The sequence below is a fragment of the Coffea arabica genome, chromosome 4e, assembly GCF_036785885.1.
Source record: "Coffea arabica cultivar ET-39 chromosome 4e, Coffea Arabica ET-39 HiFi, whole genome shotgun sequence".
NCBI classification, from domain to species: Eukaryota; Viridiplantae; Streptophyta; class Magnoliopsida; order Gentianales; family Rubiaceae; genus Coffea; species Coffea arabica.
In genome coordinates, this window is record NC_092317.1 from 5,618,708 (window position 1) to 5,634,872 (window position 16,165).

Genomic DNA, 16,165 nt, shown 5'->3' on the forward strand with positions numbered 1-16,165 from the left:
AGTAAAAATCATTTTTTTTCTTAAAAATAGGTTGTCACTAAGTTGCTACTTAACGCGTTCAAATGTTAGTAATATAATTTTTGGATACTCTTTTTGGAAAGTTTTCTTGAGTTTTAGGAAGATATTCAATACACATCTCCGAACTACTTTATTATTTCACATATATTGCATCTCAAAAATGCATTATGTTATTTATTTTCTAAAAAAAAAATCCCGAAAAAAAGAATACAATCTACACAGTTTAAGCTTTGTTATAATTCATTTCTTTCAGAAACCTAATGATCTCAAAATAGGAAGGCCTATGACCTTGAATGCCCACACCAAGTATTTGTGTAGATCTTAACTTTACTAGTAGACTAAACCCCTTGGCTCTTTAATCTCCCGCGATAATCATAGTAAAAAAAAATGTTTCTCTCTTGAATTTATAATTTCAATAAAACAAAAATGTAGAAAAGTATTAATTTTGTATAACAAAAATCAGTCTTAAAAAGATGAAAACCAAAAAAAAATCTATCCAGAGATGCAACGAAATAATGCCAGTCCAATGCAGAGCAATTCCTTGGGCTGATCCAAGGCCCAATAGAGCCCAATAAAAGAACAACGCAAATGCTGTCGTTTCACCGGTTTAATCTTCTTTGAAAAACAGTTAATTCGTTTTATCCGCTCATATGCTGTCCTCTGCTCAGACTCTCTTAGCCACTCAAAAATGGCACTCAACACTAATCAAATCCTCTACAACACCCCCGCCAGGACGCCATGCACCAACGGCCCTCTCCGCCGTACGATTCTACTACCACCATTGTCATCTCCAAGAACCCATCATCTGACCGTAGTCTCAGCTTCAAAGAAGCTGTCTTCATCAAGAACAGGCAAGTTTGACAGCAAGAAGAGAAGAAGCTCGGTTTCAACTACAGAAGAAGCTGAAGAAGCGCCAAAGCTTAAAGAACTTGATCGGACGGCTGATATTGATGGTAGTGGCTCAACTGTAACCGTTGATGATGGGTTTGTGATGCCGGAGCTTCCTGGTGAAAAGCCTGATTTTTGGGAAGGTCCTCAATGGGATACTCTTGGATTCGTCATCCAGTACTTGTGGGCCTTTGGCATTGTTTTCGCGGTAATTTAGTTGATTCTTTCTTGTCTGTACATTTTTTTTTTGTTAATTTACTCAATTTATGCTCAAATGTTAATTTGATTGGTTCGAGTACTGAACAATCGAAAGTGAGATGAAATTAAGCAAAAGTAATAGATTTACATTAGCACAATTTATTGTACTAGGTGGGTTGGTAACGAGAAAGCTTGATTAAAGTAATGTTTGTTTGGGAGAAAGCTAGCTTTTCTTGTTCATTGTTCTTTCTTGTATTAAAATGGTGGTTGTTCTGTTCAACTCATGACGAGGAAGGGAAGAGATGGTGAGCTGAGGTAGTTGGAAATAGGAAGTTAGGTGGATTCAGTTCTACTTGCTTCAAAAATAAACTCATTCCACCACAGAATGGAAAGGAATACAAAGAAAAACACATCTAAAGGAAAAGCAAGAATATTGTATTTGCCAATAAACTTTTAGGACTATTGTGTTCCCTACATATTGTGCAATATTTGATATTTCTAGTTTTGTTTATGGACGAATAATTTAGCTCCCATATAGTGGGATGCCTAGGTCTCTTTTCTTTTCTTTTTCTTGTTCCAGTTTTTATTGTTAACCCATTTGAGAAAAGATTTTCCCTCCTCGTCAACTGCAGCAACTAAAGAAATGCATCAAGTGGATTAGATTCCTATTAAGTCAGGTCTGTCAATTTATAGCTGCTCTTCAATGATATCACGTTATGGGGATGGAGAATAGAAACCAACTTTGATGAAGTATAGTTAGAAAAAGTTGTCAACGTGGTCATGTTTATAAGGATGCTCAAGAATAAAGACACTGATAGCGAACTAAGGTTACTAATTAGCTGAAAATGGTTTTCGAAGTCATATCCGGGCGCCAAGTTATACAGGTCATGATGTCGCAATTCATGTGCTTGTTTCTCGTGTGATTAGGCAGTTGAAGGAGAAGATGGCCCCCTAAAATTATCACTCTATTGTTCCCTAAGAATGCAGGGATTCTGAGTGGATGTTTCACACTGGCCAAGAAAAAGTTATCCCAGTCAAAGGCCAGGATAGATTCTTTACATTTTGCATGTATCACTACTTCTGATAGTTATTAGCACCATATCCGACTGCTCGTGTGGAAAGACAGCAAAGAGAACAATAAAGCACCCAATATCTTGTCTCTAGAGCCTCGATACAAAACATATAGGATGAACTTCATATAATTATAGAATCTGGAACACAAAAAGATTGCACTCATAGTTTCATAGTACAGTTTCATAATAGTTTCAATGTGAAATTTGGTGAGAAGAATATCGCAAGAGCTCACAGGACCTGGAAAAGCCGTATTACATCTAAAGATAGGGTTGATTCTGGCTTATTTATTAATGGCATCAGTCTTATTGGAGATTCATCTTATACAGGTTTTTCTTCTTGTAGATTTGCACTGCCTAACAAGTTTGAAGGAATTCATGATGAATTTGTCTTCTTTTGTTTGCAGTTAATTGCTTGTGGCATTGCTGTGGCTACATATAATGAGGGAGCAACAGATTTCAAAGACACACCAGCATACAAGGAATCAATCCAATCTAGAGAGCTTTTAGAAGAACCAGAGGCCTCTGGCTCAGATGTTTTTGAGTCTAATCCGACTGAGGAAGCGCCTAGTTTGGAATAACTATTCTGGCTTTGGCTGACATGAAATTGTGATAAATTCTAAGGTATCTTGAATTCTGTGTCTATCTTCTATTTGTTTTCTTTTGGATTACATTGGTATAGAAATGATATGCACTGAAGTTGTGAAACTTAAAGAATTCAGTAGCTTCAATGAGGAAATACACATTATTTCTGCTCCAATTTATACCTGTATGCTGCCTTTGCATCTCTCAGTTCAACTGATCTCAAGGAGTTGCAATGAGATCATGGAAGAAGTTTGTGTTTCAACTGCAAATAGTTGTACATTGCATATTTGGTATCTTCTCTGTCTAATTGCAAGTTTGCCAGATATTGGAGAAAGAGGCATCTTTTTGGTTCACTGAAGAATATTTATTGGTATGGGTATTGTTTCATTGACAGGTCAACAGTTTCTAGCTAAAATTTGGAGTTTTGATGCAATTTCGTAATAACAAAAATAAGCCTATCACACTGTTGGTTATCTGAAGTTCTTGTGAAGCCGAGCCATACCCGATTGAGGGGACTGATAATGACTTCTGCCCTATGTTTTTGGCTGATGAAGCTTAAGCCTCCCACAAAGACTTGATCTTCTCCTGGCCAAAAACCAAAAGATGTGGTTGATTCAATGGCTTGAAAGAAGTATCAGAATTTTAGTTTGTCATCTGAGTGCATAAGGCTAAAAACTACCAATTCAAGCTGAAGGTGCATTTATGCCATAGTCTGTTAATAAACAAGCAGAGTGTTTCTCTTGTGCATACAATGATAGGTGCATCACCAAATCAAGCACCCATATTATTCTCAAGATACATCCTAAACGAGAACATAACATATATTTCAGGTTTGTTGCTGCCAACATTACCTCAGAATTATACATGGTTGCAAACTGTCCTTTATCTAATTTTTCCATCTAGTTGTCCGTCTATCTCTGAACTAGTTGTGCAACTGGTCAGTGATAGCTATTCTGGATTAGTGCCATATCACAAGCTTTAAAAGATCAGTTCTTCTTTCAAGTAATTAAATAGCAACTTTGCTTTGAAAGCTGTTGTATCCAGATCTTTTATTGTTTTGGGACAAATCCAGTTATAAGGGATGACCCTACAGAGAAAAATGCTGTCTGAACCTGGGGCTTCTTTAATATGCAATGTTTTGCTTTCGGTAGTTATACATAGCATGATGGCATAGGAGGTAAGAGCTTCTTTAATGTACAAGATTTTGCAGTTTGATACTTATAAAGAATTTATAGAGCTACAGAATTAAGCTACAACATCAAACTGCTAATAAGTTCCACAACAACAAGCTAATTGAGATTAAACTGTGCTGAACTTATTTTAGCAATGGATATACGACATATAGTAACTAATTACTATGAACTGACCCAAGGCTTAGAATGTAAGAAACATGATATTCCAAGCCTCTAAAGTGTATGTCATCCCAAGCAAGAGCATTTCAGCTATCAATGCAACCACCAAGTGATTTATTGCATTCAAATTTGCTACACTATGCGGGATGGATCCCAGGATGCCAGTCGTTGGCGATACTGTGATCATTGGAGAGGCTGAAATCAAGAAACAAGTTAAGATTGTTAGAGCTTGCGTGTATGACAACAAAGAAACTAAACCCTATCAGAAGTACTAATCTATTTTTGTAAACTTTGATAATTTAGTTAAGCTTTTAACTCAAGTTCTCTGTGATTAATTTCTGGCTGCATCAGTATTTAGCTGGTTCCGGTATTTTAGTTTGATATACTAGCTAGCACACAGATTTAAGTTAGTCTGTAAAGCATACATAAGGCTAGATTAGTTTGCATACCAGCAACAGTAGCATTTGTTTTTGTCCCGAATGAAACTTGAGAAGTTGGTGAACTAGGAGGGAAGGGTACAGCTATGTCTCCAGCTAGACAAGAGCGAAACACAGATAAGTGACATTTGTCAGAAATGCATAAAGGGTTATCTTGCTTCCAAAGCAAAATTTTAAAACTGATGAAGAAAAATCAAAATGTCAAGAAACAATTAGTCATGTTTAGAACCTCGTCCTTTTGGGCATAATGAGATGTTATGTAGTACCTGAACAAGCAGATAAGCCTCCTTGAAGATTACAGAGGACTGGCAACTGAAGGGCTAGTGTTCTATTGATAGGAAAAGCACTTATGGAAGAGTCATTCACCATGAGACAGAGGCAGCTAAGTTCCTGGTTGTAGACTTGTCTGAGGTTGTAGCAACATGTCTGAGGAGGTGATGCCGATGTGCCTTGCACAAATGCTTCACAGGGAGCCAACGACAGCAGGCGAGGCACACATTCGCTAACAGTAGGACCTGTTTGTGAATTTCCAATGGTTTGTGGCTGGACAATTGGTAAGAAGCGAGGGACGAACAACAGAACTAGAGAAGCAGTGACACAAGGAAGCATGAGATGAGAAGCTGCCATTTGTCTATCAAAATTAGGTGAATGAGGCCGATTGTGTTTGATTTTTCTGAGATGGATTTTTCCATGCTGAAGGGGGTTTCATAAATAGATGAACTTGCATTAGTTTAGTATGGGCTGCAGCATGCACGATGCATGTGCTAGTTTGAGTCCATAATCAACAGTCAACACATCTGCTTCATTCTTCTACCTTCAGCATGATCATTCTGGTCTTAGAAAGTTCAAAAATGCAGCATGCATGAGAGGGCCTGCATGTTCTATTGCCTGAATGAAGTCCCACCAGGACAGCGGCTAAGCCAAGCTCATACAAGTAATCGTTCATCAAGGGCTTATGACACAAAGGTTTCCAACTGTGCATGATTTCTAAGCATCGTAATACAGAAAATTTTCTTTCGTTACTGTTGTTGTCCTTGGAGTTAATAAATTCATGAAGCTTAGATGTCTGATCAAACACATATTTATTAAACACCACGTTTAAAGGATTGAAAATTTCTGGATGAACTCACTGAAGACGATTGACTAACGTTACAGATGGAAGTTAAAACATCTTCCTTCTTATTGGACTAATATTGCAAAAAAAAAAAAAAAAAATTGGTGCCACCAACCTTCAATTGGGAGTGGAGCCATAAGAATAACATGTCCCACACACTGAGATATGTTCCTGAGTGAGATGGTGCTCTGACATTTTCAACACTCAAGATTTGTTTACCATCAAGTTTTCGGCACAATGGAAGTGAGTGCACATAATTGTTCCAACGATAGAGTGCACATAATTGTTTTCACCATCTTTTCTCAAGAATTTATGCCTTTACAATTCACTATATAGAGTGCAAATAAATCAATTCTTAACCAAGTCAGGAATTTCTCGTTGAATGCAGCCGACTGCTATTTGTTGCGATTGCCATTCGTTTTCTTTTCACAGGATCTAGAACAGTTTTCTTGTCACAGAACAGATTTCACGTCTTCATTGAGATGTCAAGTCTTGATTCTGTTTCGCTGTCCTATCAATGATCAAAGCCGCGGTAGCCTTTTCAATGAACCTTCTCTTTTCTTAAGCATCCAACTTTACCTTAACAATTCAAATTAATCAAAGCGCAACAGTCCAAGTTTGGTGATCCATTGGTCCCAAATGTTCAGTTTTGTTGTTATAGCAATTGTTTCCTCCCTAAAGAAAGCCATGATGATGATAATGAATGAATGGCGATAAAAATAAAATAAACATCTCTCCCCATGTCTGCATTATCTTATTACAAAACATTGATGCTAGTCACGACATCACAAGCTGGTCGACAAATTTGTTTAATCAACTGCCCGGAGCCACAGGCCAAGGGAATATTTGGTGCAAGGTGTTGAAGAATAGTTAAGAAGAAAAGAGGGGCCGAGGGGTGGCTAAAAGGCCATAAAAGATCAGAAAATTAGGCCTGAATGCTGAAAAGTCTTTGTCAAGTTATAATTATAGCTGCCTTCTTTAACATGTGGGCTGCAGAAGTTCCATCTCCATCTCTTTGCTGTGGCTATACTTACGCAGTTCAAAAAGATGAGACTTCTCAACCCAAAATGCGGAATATTGCATCAAAAATCATCCCTTGTTTCTCTTTCTCTTCGTTGGCTCACTTTCAAGTTAATCCAAGTATAGGTAAAGCTGATTCAACTATCAAGTTGGAAGTCATTATTGTGGAGCTGTTTGCTTAGCTACCATTGCTTTAACACCAAGATCAGAACAATTTTTTCATAATTTGAGTGCCTCCTGGTACAAGATATGAATCCTCTTTCTTGGGCCAAGAAGGAGTACGCTCGACTTAGACTACAGAAGCAGAGAAGATTACTTCCTCCAAGCAGCTCAGCCACTACTGCAAAATGCTTACCCTTGCCACCAGTTAGTCGTACACAATTTTTCTGAGTTTTTTGTTTCCTATTTATTCCTTTATTATTTTTTTTTGTTTCATTTTTGGAGTTGCTACTCAAGTTCACCCTTTCTCTCATTTTGTGTGGTAGTCGTACACAATTTCTGAAAGCAATGCTTCAAGAGTATTTCTGTATGGACTCAACTGAGGTTCTTTTCTTTGATGATAAAAGCAGGTTCAAGAGGTGATTATAGCAGCTGATTTAAGGTGTGGGGAATGTGAAAGAAGGGTTGCTGGCATACTCTCCAAAATCGATGGTATACTTTTGTGTGTCAAACCAATGGAGACACTAATTAAACCACCTGATCGAATGTCCCAATTAATCAAGATTTGCAATAGCTTAATATGCTTTGAAATTTGACCAAACCATTGATTAGTTGAGTTTATAGATTGACATTTTTGTTTCTATGACTCTGATCACACACATGATTTGTGCTGCAGATGTGGAGTCTGTGGTGTTTCATGTATCAGAGAAGAGGGTCACGCTTACTCGTAAAACTGCGGTCAAATGATTCTCAAGAAGCGTTGTCCGTTCCATCTACATTTCCAAGTGCAAATGATCTTAATCTCTTGATCTAGGGCTTTGTAATCCATATGCAAAAAGTTTGATTTGACATTGTGTCTTTTTGTGCATGTATGATTGCTTCTTGCTAATGCTAGGACATTCAATTCCTCTCTTGGAGTGATACCAACTTTTGAATTATGAAGTGCATCTAGCGTAGAAGGTATAAATCAAATGATGGTTGAGATGTCAGGAAATGGGGCAGGACGATTATTCTGATGACTGTTCTTAACAGTTCACGGTCATGATTGATAAAAAAAAAATGCATGACTCAAATCTATCTTTAATGTCATGTATGATATGGGATCCAAAAAGTTTGTTCAATATTTATACCTTCCCTTAAAAACATGAATGTATATCTTGTAAAATTGAAAAAAATCAATTGACCTGACAATCAAGTAAGCGTGTATCCCTTATGTGTGAAGTAGTAGTAGTAGTTACACTTGTATGAAATACTTTTTATTCACAAAATCACACTTTATTTCACATATAATACGGAAACAAATTTTACTATTCACAAAATACGTTTCTAATTAATTTTTTTTATCTCGTATTATGTCAGGTTGAAAAAAAAGTGCTACAATAAATATAAAAAAAATTCCAAATAACCTCCTATCTAATCAAATCATATACTATTTGATTGCCCATATGTCCATATCACTCCTTAAATGATCCCTTGCTGAAACCTTTCTTCCAACATGATAAGGTCATATTGATTGATGCATTTAAATGTTTGTTCTTGATGATATTAAGATATTAAGAGTTGGAGATGCGTATAGCAGACAAGGAGGCACGTTCGCAGCGAGTCTATGCCACCAGAGCCTGGAATTTTGAACCGTCAACAATGGCAATGGTCCTGGGAAAACGACCTTTGACACGTACTTAGTTGGAATGCATTATTACCTCCACTTCACATGCTGCTTTCCTTGAGCTTTTATTATTACCTTTGCATCAAAACTTTCCCATCTGCTAAAGAGAAGAGAAACACGTCTCCTTGGAAAAAGTTATGTATGTTTGTCACTATCAAATGTTGCAATCAATTAAAATGTACAACTGAAGTAATATATGCTCAGATAAAAATTTTCAAGTGTCGTGGAACTTATTGTGCAGCCAATTGCTTTAAATTCAGACCCTCAGGCCTTTTTCCCATTTTCTTGCTGACAAATATAACGGGTTAGTGTCTGATTGATTGCTGCTGCTGCCACTTGATAATGTACCTTTTGGCAAGTTGCCACAAAACAAATTTGCGGTGTAAGTGAAAAAACAGGCAAGCAAAATAATTGCTGCTAAACTTGTACGACTCGATGATGTCTCGGAAACATGCTATTCGGCCACTGTCGCTGAATTTCTAGTTTGGGTTCAATCATCAATTAAAGCAAATATCACATCTACCATGAAATTTGTGTGGTTGTCACAACTACTCTCTTTCATTCTTAAAACTCCATAATCACCTGCTCGAAATTTGAGTATTTTAAATACTACATATTGGCTTGGAGATCAATATAATCAGGACATCAAGCCCATGTATCAAAAGAAAAAAAAGGGAAAATCGTTCAAAACGTCCCTCATATTTTATAAAATGATTTTTTTCGTATCTCATTTTTAAAAGTGTAATCTTACGTCCCTTAAAATTTCACATTGGTCAAATTTGATCCCTACTTAAATTTTCGACTAATTTTTGGTCGAAATTCATCATGTGCCTTGTATGTGATCATTTTTTAGGGGCAAAATTATCAAATCAAAATTTATATAATCTAATCTATAGTCCTTTACATTTCACAAAATGAATTATTTCGTTCCTCACATTTCACAAAATGAATTTTTTCATCCCTCATTGACCATTTGTGCGAATAGTTTTTTTAAAATCCATGTATATATCTATTTGATTTCACTTGAACAGTATGAATAGCATGTAATATATCTTTTCCCATCTGCATCGTACATGCACTGATGTGTAATAAACAAAAGTAAAAGAATCATTCTTGAAATAACAAAAAATGAGATTTTATCCAATCCATATTCATTTTTGCTCCTTTAAATGTTGGATCTAATCTTTTTGTACATAAAGATGATTGTATATGGGTCACGTTATGATTTCAAACTAAAAAATCAATACATATTTTTAGAGTCTTGGGTGTGTTTTTTGAAGTAGAAATCTAATGCCCATGACACTTTTATAAATTTTAAGACTTTTGTTGAGTGACAAAGTAGCTGTCAGAATAAAATTTTGAGAACATACAGGAGTCAGGAAATATTTGGTTTATGATGATTTTCTTGAAAAAAATGGGATACAATATCAATTGATTATTAAATACACCCCATAAACAAAATGGGGTGGCAGAGAAGAAGAATATGACAATTATGAATCTAGTAAGGTATATGTTGAAGTTGAAAAATATGTCAAAATCTTTTTGGGTAGAAGTAGAAGCAGTTCCTTGTGCAATTTATTTATTAAACAGGTGTCCCACTAAAAGTATTCTTGAAAAAACTCTTGAAGAAATTTGGAGTGGTAGAAGGCCATTTATAGAACATATAAGAGTTTTTGGGATATAAAATAGTTGGTAGCCTCCGCACAGGGGCGGATTTAAAGGGGGGACATTGGGGGCACCGCCCCGCTACCCCCTTAAATTCCTATAATACTTCTATAATTTTGACATAATTTTAAAGGTGCCCCCAGATTTTTTTTTTAAGAAAAATCATGAAAGAATGATCACAAAATTTATATCATTCACCTTACTCCTCTGGTCCCATATCAATTATATTAGTCATTCCTTTTGGTCCCCACTCTCCAAGTTCTATTTACACTCCCTAAGATCCATTTACTCTTTTGGTCCCCCATTTCCCTTCACAACCGATGGCCCCTTCTCTTCCACACCCAACTAACAACTCTTTTTATTTATCACTTCATCCAATTATCATTAATCATTTACTTCTTTTGTCCCCACTCCCCAATTTTCCTTTCCTCATTTGGCTCTTGGTTGTCCCCACTCCCCAACATATGAGAGCCAATTTTTCTTCCACAACCAAAGCTTGTTACTCTCTCTTGATCACTTCATCCCATTTATAGATTGACCAAAATCAATTGATATTCTGGGACTTGGGTCTGCCACTGATTTGCAGCTCTTTTCACCAACTTTGGGAGACCATCAAAATCAGGTTCTAAACAATTATTTCTTATTATTATTATTTAAATTTGTTTGCAAATATATTTCTAGAGCATGAGACTATTACTGTTTTAAAGAAATTTGAAAATTGATTAGTTAATGTAATAACTAATAAGTGGGTTATTTGATAAATGTTTTAACTTGTGAAATGGTGATTTTATGGATTTATAATTTATAATTTATTTTCCTTGATTAGTTTCTTATATTGGAGTTAATGTAATGACGAAATAGAATGGGAGACACTTGGATGAATGATTGTTTAGTCCTTTATATTGAGAAAAATATACTTCGTGAAGTTGAAAATGAGAAAGTTGTAAACCGTTATCAAAATATGAAAACTCGTCGTGAACAATTATAAATAGTTTAGTTTGTTTTTGAAATAAAATTATTATTACATTAATAATTTTGAGTTTGTCTTTTTATGTTTTTCATGGAATATACATATCATTTGTACTTGTTGGTAATTTTTTTTCTTAAAAATTAGGAAAAGAGTAGATAAAAAATTTTAGTGTTATTTTTGCCCCCACTAAGATTTTTTTCTGGCTCCGCCACTGCTTCCACATTATTTTTTTTTGTCTGTATGTAAACAAAAAGACTGCAGCCTCATTTGATTAACAGTTGAAGAGATTTCTTGGCCTTTATATCATTTTTTTTTCTGTTCCTGTGAATTTATGTATGTTTATTTGTTTGGATCCATTAGTCACATTATGATTTCAGCTTAAAAAATTGTCAAAAGCTTAGATTGAGACTAAATTTTGTTAATTTAAATTTATGAGAAACGTAAAATTGATATTTTAAAAGTTAAAGATGAAAAAATTTATTTGATAAAATGTGAGGAACATTTTGAACAAAATTTTCAAAGAAAAAAATGATTAAAAATTGTTTTTGACACATGGGATATGTTCACAGTTAACTAGCTACCTCATATATCTGTGTTCATATGAATCAAATTCTGAATTGAATACAATACCGCAGATGTCAACATCACATATGGAACCCAAAAAAGTACAACCCTTTGGAATAATATTCGGTGATTTGGAGGGCCTAGGGCCCATTACACAGTAGCTAAATGGGAGTTGACGTTATAAAGGTTTTAACATGTTTTTACTTTTGCCCTTTGTTTACTATAATAGCAGTATAAGATAATTCCTTCAACTTTTCTCCGCGGCCCTTTACGCTTTAGTGCGGCCTCATCCATACAGATCATATCCTTCCCAATTTACCAGTTCATTGACCAGTACTGAACCCTCAAAAGAAAAATAAATAAATTCAGAAGTCACATTGCACCTGGCCCTACCACGAACCCCACACATCCCACTTGTACGAACACGATTGGCCTTCCTTAGATCTAAATTGGCTCACCCCTAAGTTCGACAAAACGACATCATTCCTTTACCTCCCGAGACGCCCAACAGAATAAAAAGACTCCTGATTCCGTCAGATTCTCCCGCAAGAAGTGGTCAAGAGCAGAAGAGTCAGGCCTCTCCAGTCTCCACGACTCCCAAAACCTTTTCTCTTCGAACTCTCTTCCTCGCCTTCCTTCCTTCATTCCTCTTTTCCCATCTGCATCGTACATGCACTGATGTGTAATAAACAAAAGTAAAAGAATCATTCTTGAAATAACAGGAAGAAGAATGGTAGGAAGAACGGGCTCGTTTAGGCAGAGTTTTGCTGAGAAAAGAGAAAGGGAGAGGCTTTTATCATCACATAGGTCAGGAGATTTTTCGGAGCTGCCTCGATTCTCACGTTCTTGGGATGATGGGGCTGAGGAACGGTTTGGTTGTGGATGTTGTTCGTCAATGAAAGACAAGTTCTTGGAGTTATGGAAAAAATTGATGAGTGTGGCTATCAGGGCATGGGACACGGGAAAAGCCGACCCCAGAGTGGTTGTATTCTCTGCAAAGATGGGATTGGCTATGATGCTTATATCTTTGTTGATTTTCTTGAAGCAGCCAACTGCCATGAAAGATCTTAGCAGATACTCTGTTTGGGCTATTTTAACCGTTGTTGTTGTCTTTGAGTTCAGTATAGGTACGAATGCTTTTCAGACATTCTCTGTTCAGTTTTTTTTAAATCTTTATTTTTTAAAAATTTCTTTGAATTTTTGTGGGGTTTTTCTGGGATTTTTTTTTGTTTAGACTATATGTTTGTTGCCATGGTTGCTACAGAGATACCTAGAGAAGTGTCGGTGGGGAAGGCCTTAATTTTCAGTGTTCTGTGAGGTTTATTATCATGGTTGTGAGGACTTCAGTGGAAGGTGTGAAAGATATCTTTTCAGATGATGAAGTTTGACAGCAGCGAGGAGTTTGGAATCTGTAGGCTCTTAAAATATGGTGGAAATCAGCCAAGAGTGTAATTTTAGTGATCATTTTGAATTCATGGCCTAAAGAATTCCAGCAATTTATTGTTGTCTAAGTTGTGGGGGAAGAAGTAAGAAACATTTGCGTTCAAATTATATTTTGTTTTAGAAAATCTTGAGGCATTTAGGCAAGTATAAGTTGCTATAATATGGAGTAACAGTTACTTATCATTCTCTAGTATCCGTAAGCTAAGCAAATCCAAGAGTTAAGAGTACGCGGTGGTGACAGTCTGGTTTAGAGTTGGTTGAGTTATTTCATTTTATGTGCTCTTGAGGAACCGTCACTCTAATTCTGAATAGCATCTAACAATATAAATTCCACCTTGTCATGAATCTTGGTATTCTACATCATAAAATTTTTCCTTTCTCAGCCTTTTCGATCTCCTGATTGTTGGGTTGATGAATTTTCTTTGTTTTCCTTTTATTGCAGGAGCCACTCTGAGCAAAGGATTTAATCGTGGATTAGGAACACTGTCAGCTGGAGGGCTTGCCCTTGCAATGGGAGAATTGTCCAAACTGGCCGGAGAATGGGAAGAAGTTATTGTAATCTTTGGGATATTAATCACAGGTCTGATATTCGGGTCAGTGTTCCAACCTAGTGTAACCTTGCTTTCCTTTTGGTTTATAACTGAACTGATTATGATGTTCTTGTTGTGTTTAGGTTTTTGCATCACCTGTGCAAAGTTCTATCCCACAATGAAGCCCTATGAATATGGATTTCGAGTATTCCTGATAACATATTGTTTTGTAATGGTGTCTGGGTATCGGACGAAAAATTTCATGGATACAGCAGTCACCCGGTTTGTGCTCATTGCTTTAGGTGCCAGTGTTTCTTTGGCAGTGAATATATGTATTTATCCCATCTGGGCTGGTGAGGATCTTCACAATTTGGTTGCCAAAAATTTCACTAGTGTTGCTAATTCCTTGGAAGGTTAGCTGATTTTGCAAATTACATCCATTACTTCTTCAGGTTTTGTTATGTATTCTGTATGACTGCATGCTAAGGTTGCTTTGCAAAACATCCTTTTAGGTTGCATCAGTGGATACCTTAACTGCGTTGAATATGAAAGGGTCCCTTCAAAAATTCTTACTTACCAAGCATCGGATGATCCAGTGTACAGTGGATACAGATCAGCCATGGAATCCACAAGCCAGGAGGATGCTCTGGCAAGCTTTCTTTTTGTTGACCTACATGGGTTGATTACCTGCAAGATATATTAGTTTATTTTTCTGACTTAAAAATGTTATGGTTTTAGGTGAGTTTTGCCGTCTGGGAGCCACCTCATGGTCGTTACAAAATGTTCAACTATCCATGGCGAAACTATGTGAAAGTCAGTGGTGCTTTAAGGCATTGTGCATTCATGGTCATGGCATTACATGGATGTGTACTTTCAGAGATACAGGTAATGTTATGCTTACATATCTTCAGCGCTGTTCTAATTTATGCATGTGTTGGATGATTTTTTCTACTGTAACACAAGTGGCTATGATGATTTCTATAGTAATTTCACTTGCCTCCAACAAAAAGATATTTCAGACGTTCTGTCATAGACAGATTTTGACCAAAAAGTAAACCTCATCTAATGCCCCCCCTCGCTATCAAGTTTTCTTTTATCTTCTAACTCAAGTGCCAAACATTATGCTTTCTGGCAGTCTGATTTGAACTGACATAATTTCTATATTTGTGTGGGTGAAATATATTAGAGAAACATGTGTAACCTTTAATCACCCCAAGTTATAATATGACCGTGGTAAGCAATCATAATTGTCTGACCATATTGTGTCACTTTTCCGTTACATTAGTTGATAAATTTACAATCTTTTTTAATGCTAAAGAGTGCACAACTTAAGATTTTATTGTCTTGTTTCTAGGCTCCTGCCGAAAGAAGACAGGTGTTTCGCAATGAACTCCAGAGGGTTAGTACAGCCAGTGCAAAAGTGTTGCGGGAGCTTGGCCAGAAGGTGAAAAATATGGAGAAACTGGGTTCACATGATATGCTGTATGAGGTGCATGAGGCTGCGGAAGAGTTGCAGAAAAAGGTCGATCGAAAATCTTACCTCCTTGTCAATTCAGAAAGCTGGGAAATCGGAAAACCTGAGGGAATAAAGGTTCCACAGGAATCTCTGGATATGACTGATGATGGAAACTATTTAAATGGAAATAATAACTTCCATGAAACAGCTATTGACATAAGAGCACTTCATCTCTCGAAAAGTTGGGATGACAGAAATTTTAACGCAAATGTTAACTTCAACCCTCCTGCAGCAGTTGCATCAGAGAATGAAACTGAGAAACAGAAGTCACGGCCTATAGCTGTGTTGCCTGAAGCAAATCAAATACCTGAAAATGATGAATCGAAGACGTACGAAAGTGCCAGTGCCTTGTCTTTAGCAACATTTGCATCTCTTCTCATTGAATTCGTAGCTAGGCTTCAAAATCTTGTTGACTCATTTGAAGAGTTAAGCGAGAAAGCAAAGTTCAGGGAGCCTGTCAACTCGTCAGAAGCAGCAGCTGAAGAAGTGGGCTTGTGGACCAGATTATGCAGATGTCTGTAGCGCTCAAACAGGGATGCAATGAATTGAATTGCGACTATTACAGTCAATAACAAATCATAGTAAACACCAGCATATAGCAACATTTGAGTAGAGGCTAGCATCCTTTGAAAATAACATTTGAGATATTTTTACTGTAGCACTTTTTATGATGTGATGTATGTGAGATAAAAAGGTAATTGGGAAGATAAAAAGGTGTATTGGAAATTGTAATGGTGATGTAAGCAAATATATTTGGCCAAATAACTTGCTATCCAAACACACTTATGTTGATGCCTTATATAGAGTAGTTGGTAGAATTTCATAGTGCCTACCATTGTGGTGAAATGGAACTGACCAACCGGGAACTGGATCTTGGTTTGAAGAAATGTGGTAGCACTGAAGGAAATTTGTCTAGTAAAAAGCTTCATTTTGAATCCTTTTACCTTCGTTCTTCTTAGCTTTTCTTTTC

General features: G+C 36.5%; 3 protein-coding genes and 1 long non-coding RNA gene across 5 annotated transcripts; 2 read left to right on the forward strand and 2 right to left on the reverse strand.

Annotated features, from left to right (window-relative positions):
- Nucleotides 1-647: 647 nt before the first annotated feature.
- On the forward strand, nt 648-3,649 carry LOC113742600 (uncharacterized). Of its 2 annotated transcripts, none has more exons than XM_027270475.2 (3): nt 648-1,114; nt 2,582-2,798; nt 3,154-3,649. In XM_027270475.2, the coding sequence occupies exons 1-2, from the start codon at nt 707-709 to the stop codon at nt 2,753-2,755; spliced, it is 582 nt and encodes a 193-aa protein (XP_027126276.1). In that variant the 5' UTR covers nt 648-706; the 3' UTR covers nt 2,756-2,798; nt 3,154-3,649. The 2 variants fall into 2 exon arrangements, with proteins under 2 accessions (XP_027126276.1, XP_071903466.1); XM_072047365.1 differs by lacking the exon at nt 3,154-3,649 and adding an exon at nt 2,968-3,112.
- Nucleotides 3,314-4,215, reverse strand: LOC140005968 (uncharacterized). The gene is made up of 2 exons (XR_011813509.1): nt 4,127-4,215; nt 3,314-3,344 (listed from the first exon to the last, which is right to left on the reverse strand). It is a non-coding gene; the product is annotated as an uncharacterized lncRNA (long non-coding RNA).
- Nucleotides 4,216-4,220: 5 nt separating this feature from the next.
- Nucleotides 4,221-5,175, reverse strand: LOC113742501 (non-specific lipid transfer protein GPI-anchored 10-like; the record flags this gene model as incomplete). The annotated part of the gene is made up of 3 exons (XM_072046794.1): nt 4,815-5,175; nt 4,561-4,644; nt 4,221-4,306 (listed from the first exon to the last, which is right to left on the reverse strand). Coding segments are annotated over exons 1-3 (531 nt in total), but the record flags the coding sequence as incomplete, so codon positions are not given.
- A 7,034-nt stretch (nt 5,176-12,209) lies between these two features.
- Nucleotides 12,210-16,138, forward strand: LOC113742619 (aluminum-activated malate transporter 9-like). The gene is made up of 6 exons (XM_027270497.2): nt 12,210-12,833; nt 13,592-13,729; nt 13,823-14,092; nt 14,192-14,328; nt 14,418-14,564; nt 15,034-16,138. Exons 1-6 carry the CDS (start codon nt 12,437-12,439, stop codon nt 15,715-15,717), a joined length of 1,773 nt encoding a protein of 590 aa, XP_027126298.1. The 5' UTR covers nt 12,210-12,436; the 3' UTR covers nt 15,718-16,138.
- Nucleotides 16,139-16,165: the final 27 nt, after the last annotated feature.

Bases quoted from the DNA above. Each gene is read 5' to 3' on its own strand.
- LOC113742600 (XM_027270475.2), top strand. From the start codon at position 707: ATGGCACTCAACACTAATCAAATCCTCTACAACACCCCCGCCAGGACG. The intron at 1,115-2,581 runs GTAATTTAGTTG...TTTTGTTTGCAG, and splicing joins CCTTTGGCATTGTTTTCGCG to TTAATTGCTTGTGGCATTGC.
- LOC113742619 (XM_027270497.2), top strand. From the start codon at position 12,437: ATGGTAGGAAGAACGGGCTCGTTTAGGCAGAGTTTTGCTGAGAAAAGA. The intron at 13,730-13,822 runs GTCTGATATTCG...TGTTGTGTTTAG, and splicing joins CTTTGGGATATTAATCACAG to GTTTTTGCATCACCTGTGCA. The intron at 14,329-14,417 runs GCAAGCTTTCTT...TTATGGTTTTAG, and splicing joins CAAGCCAGGAGGATGCTCTG to GTGAGTTTTGCCGTCTGGGA.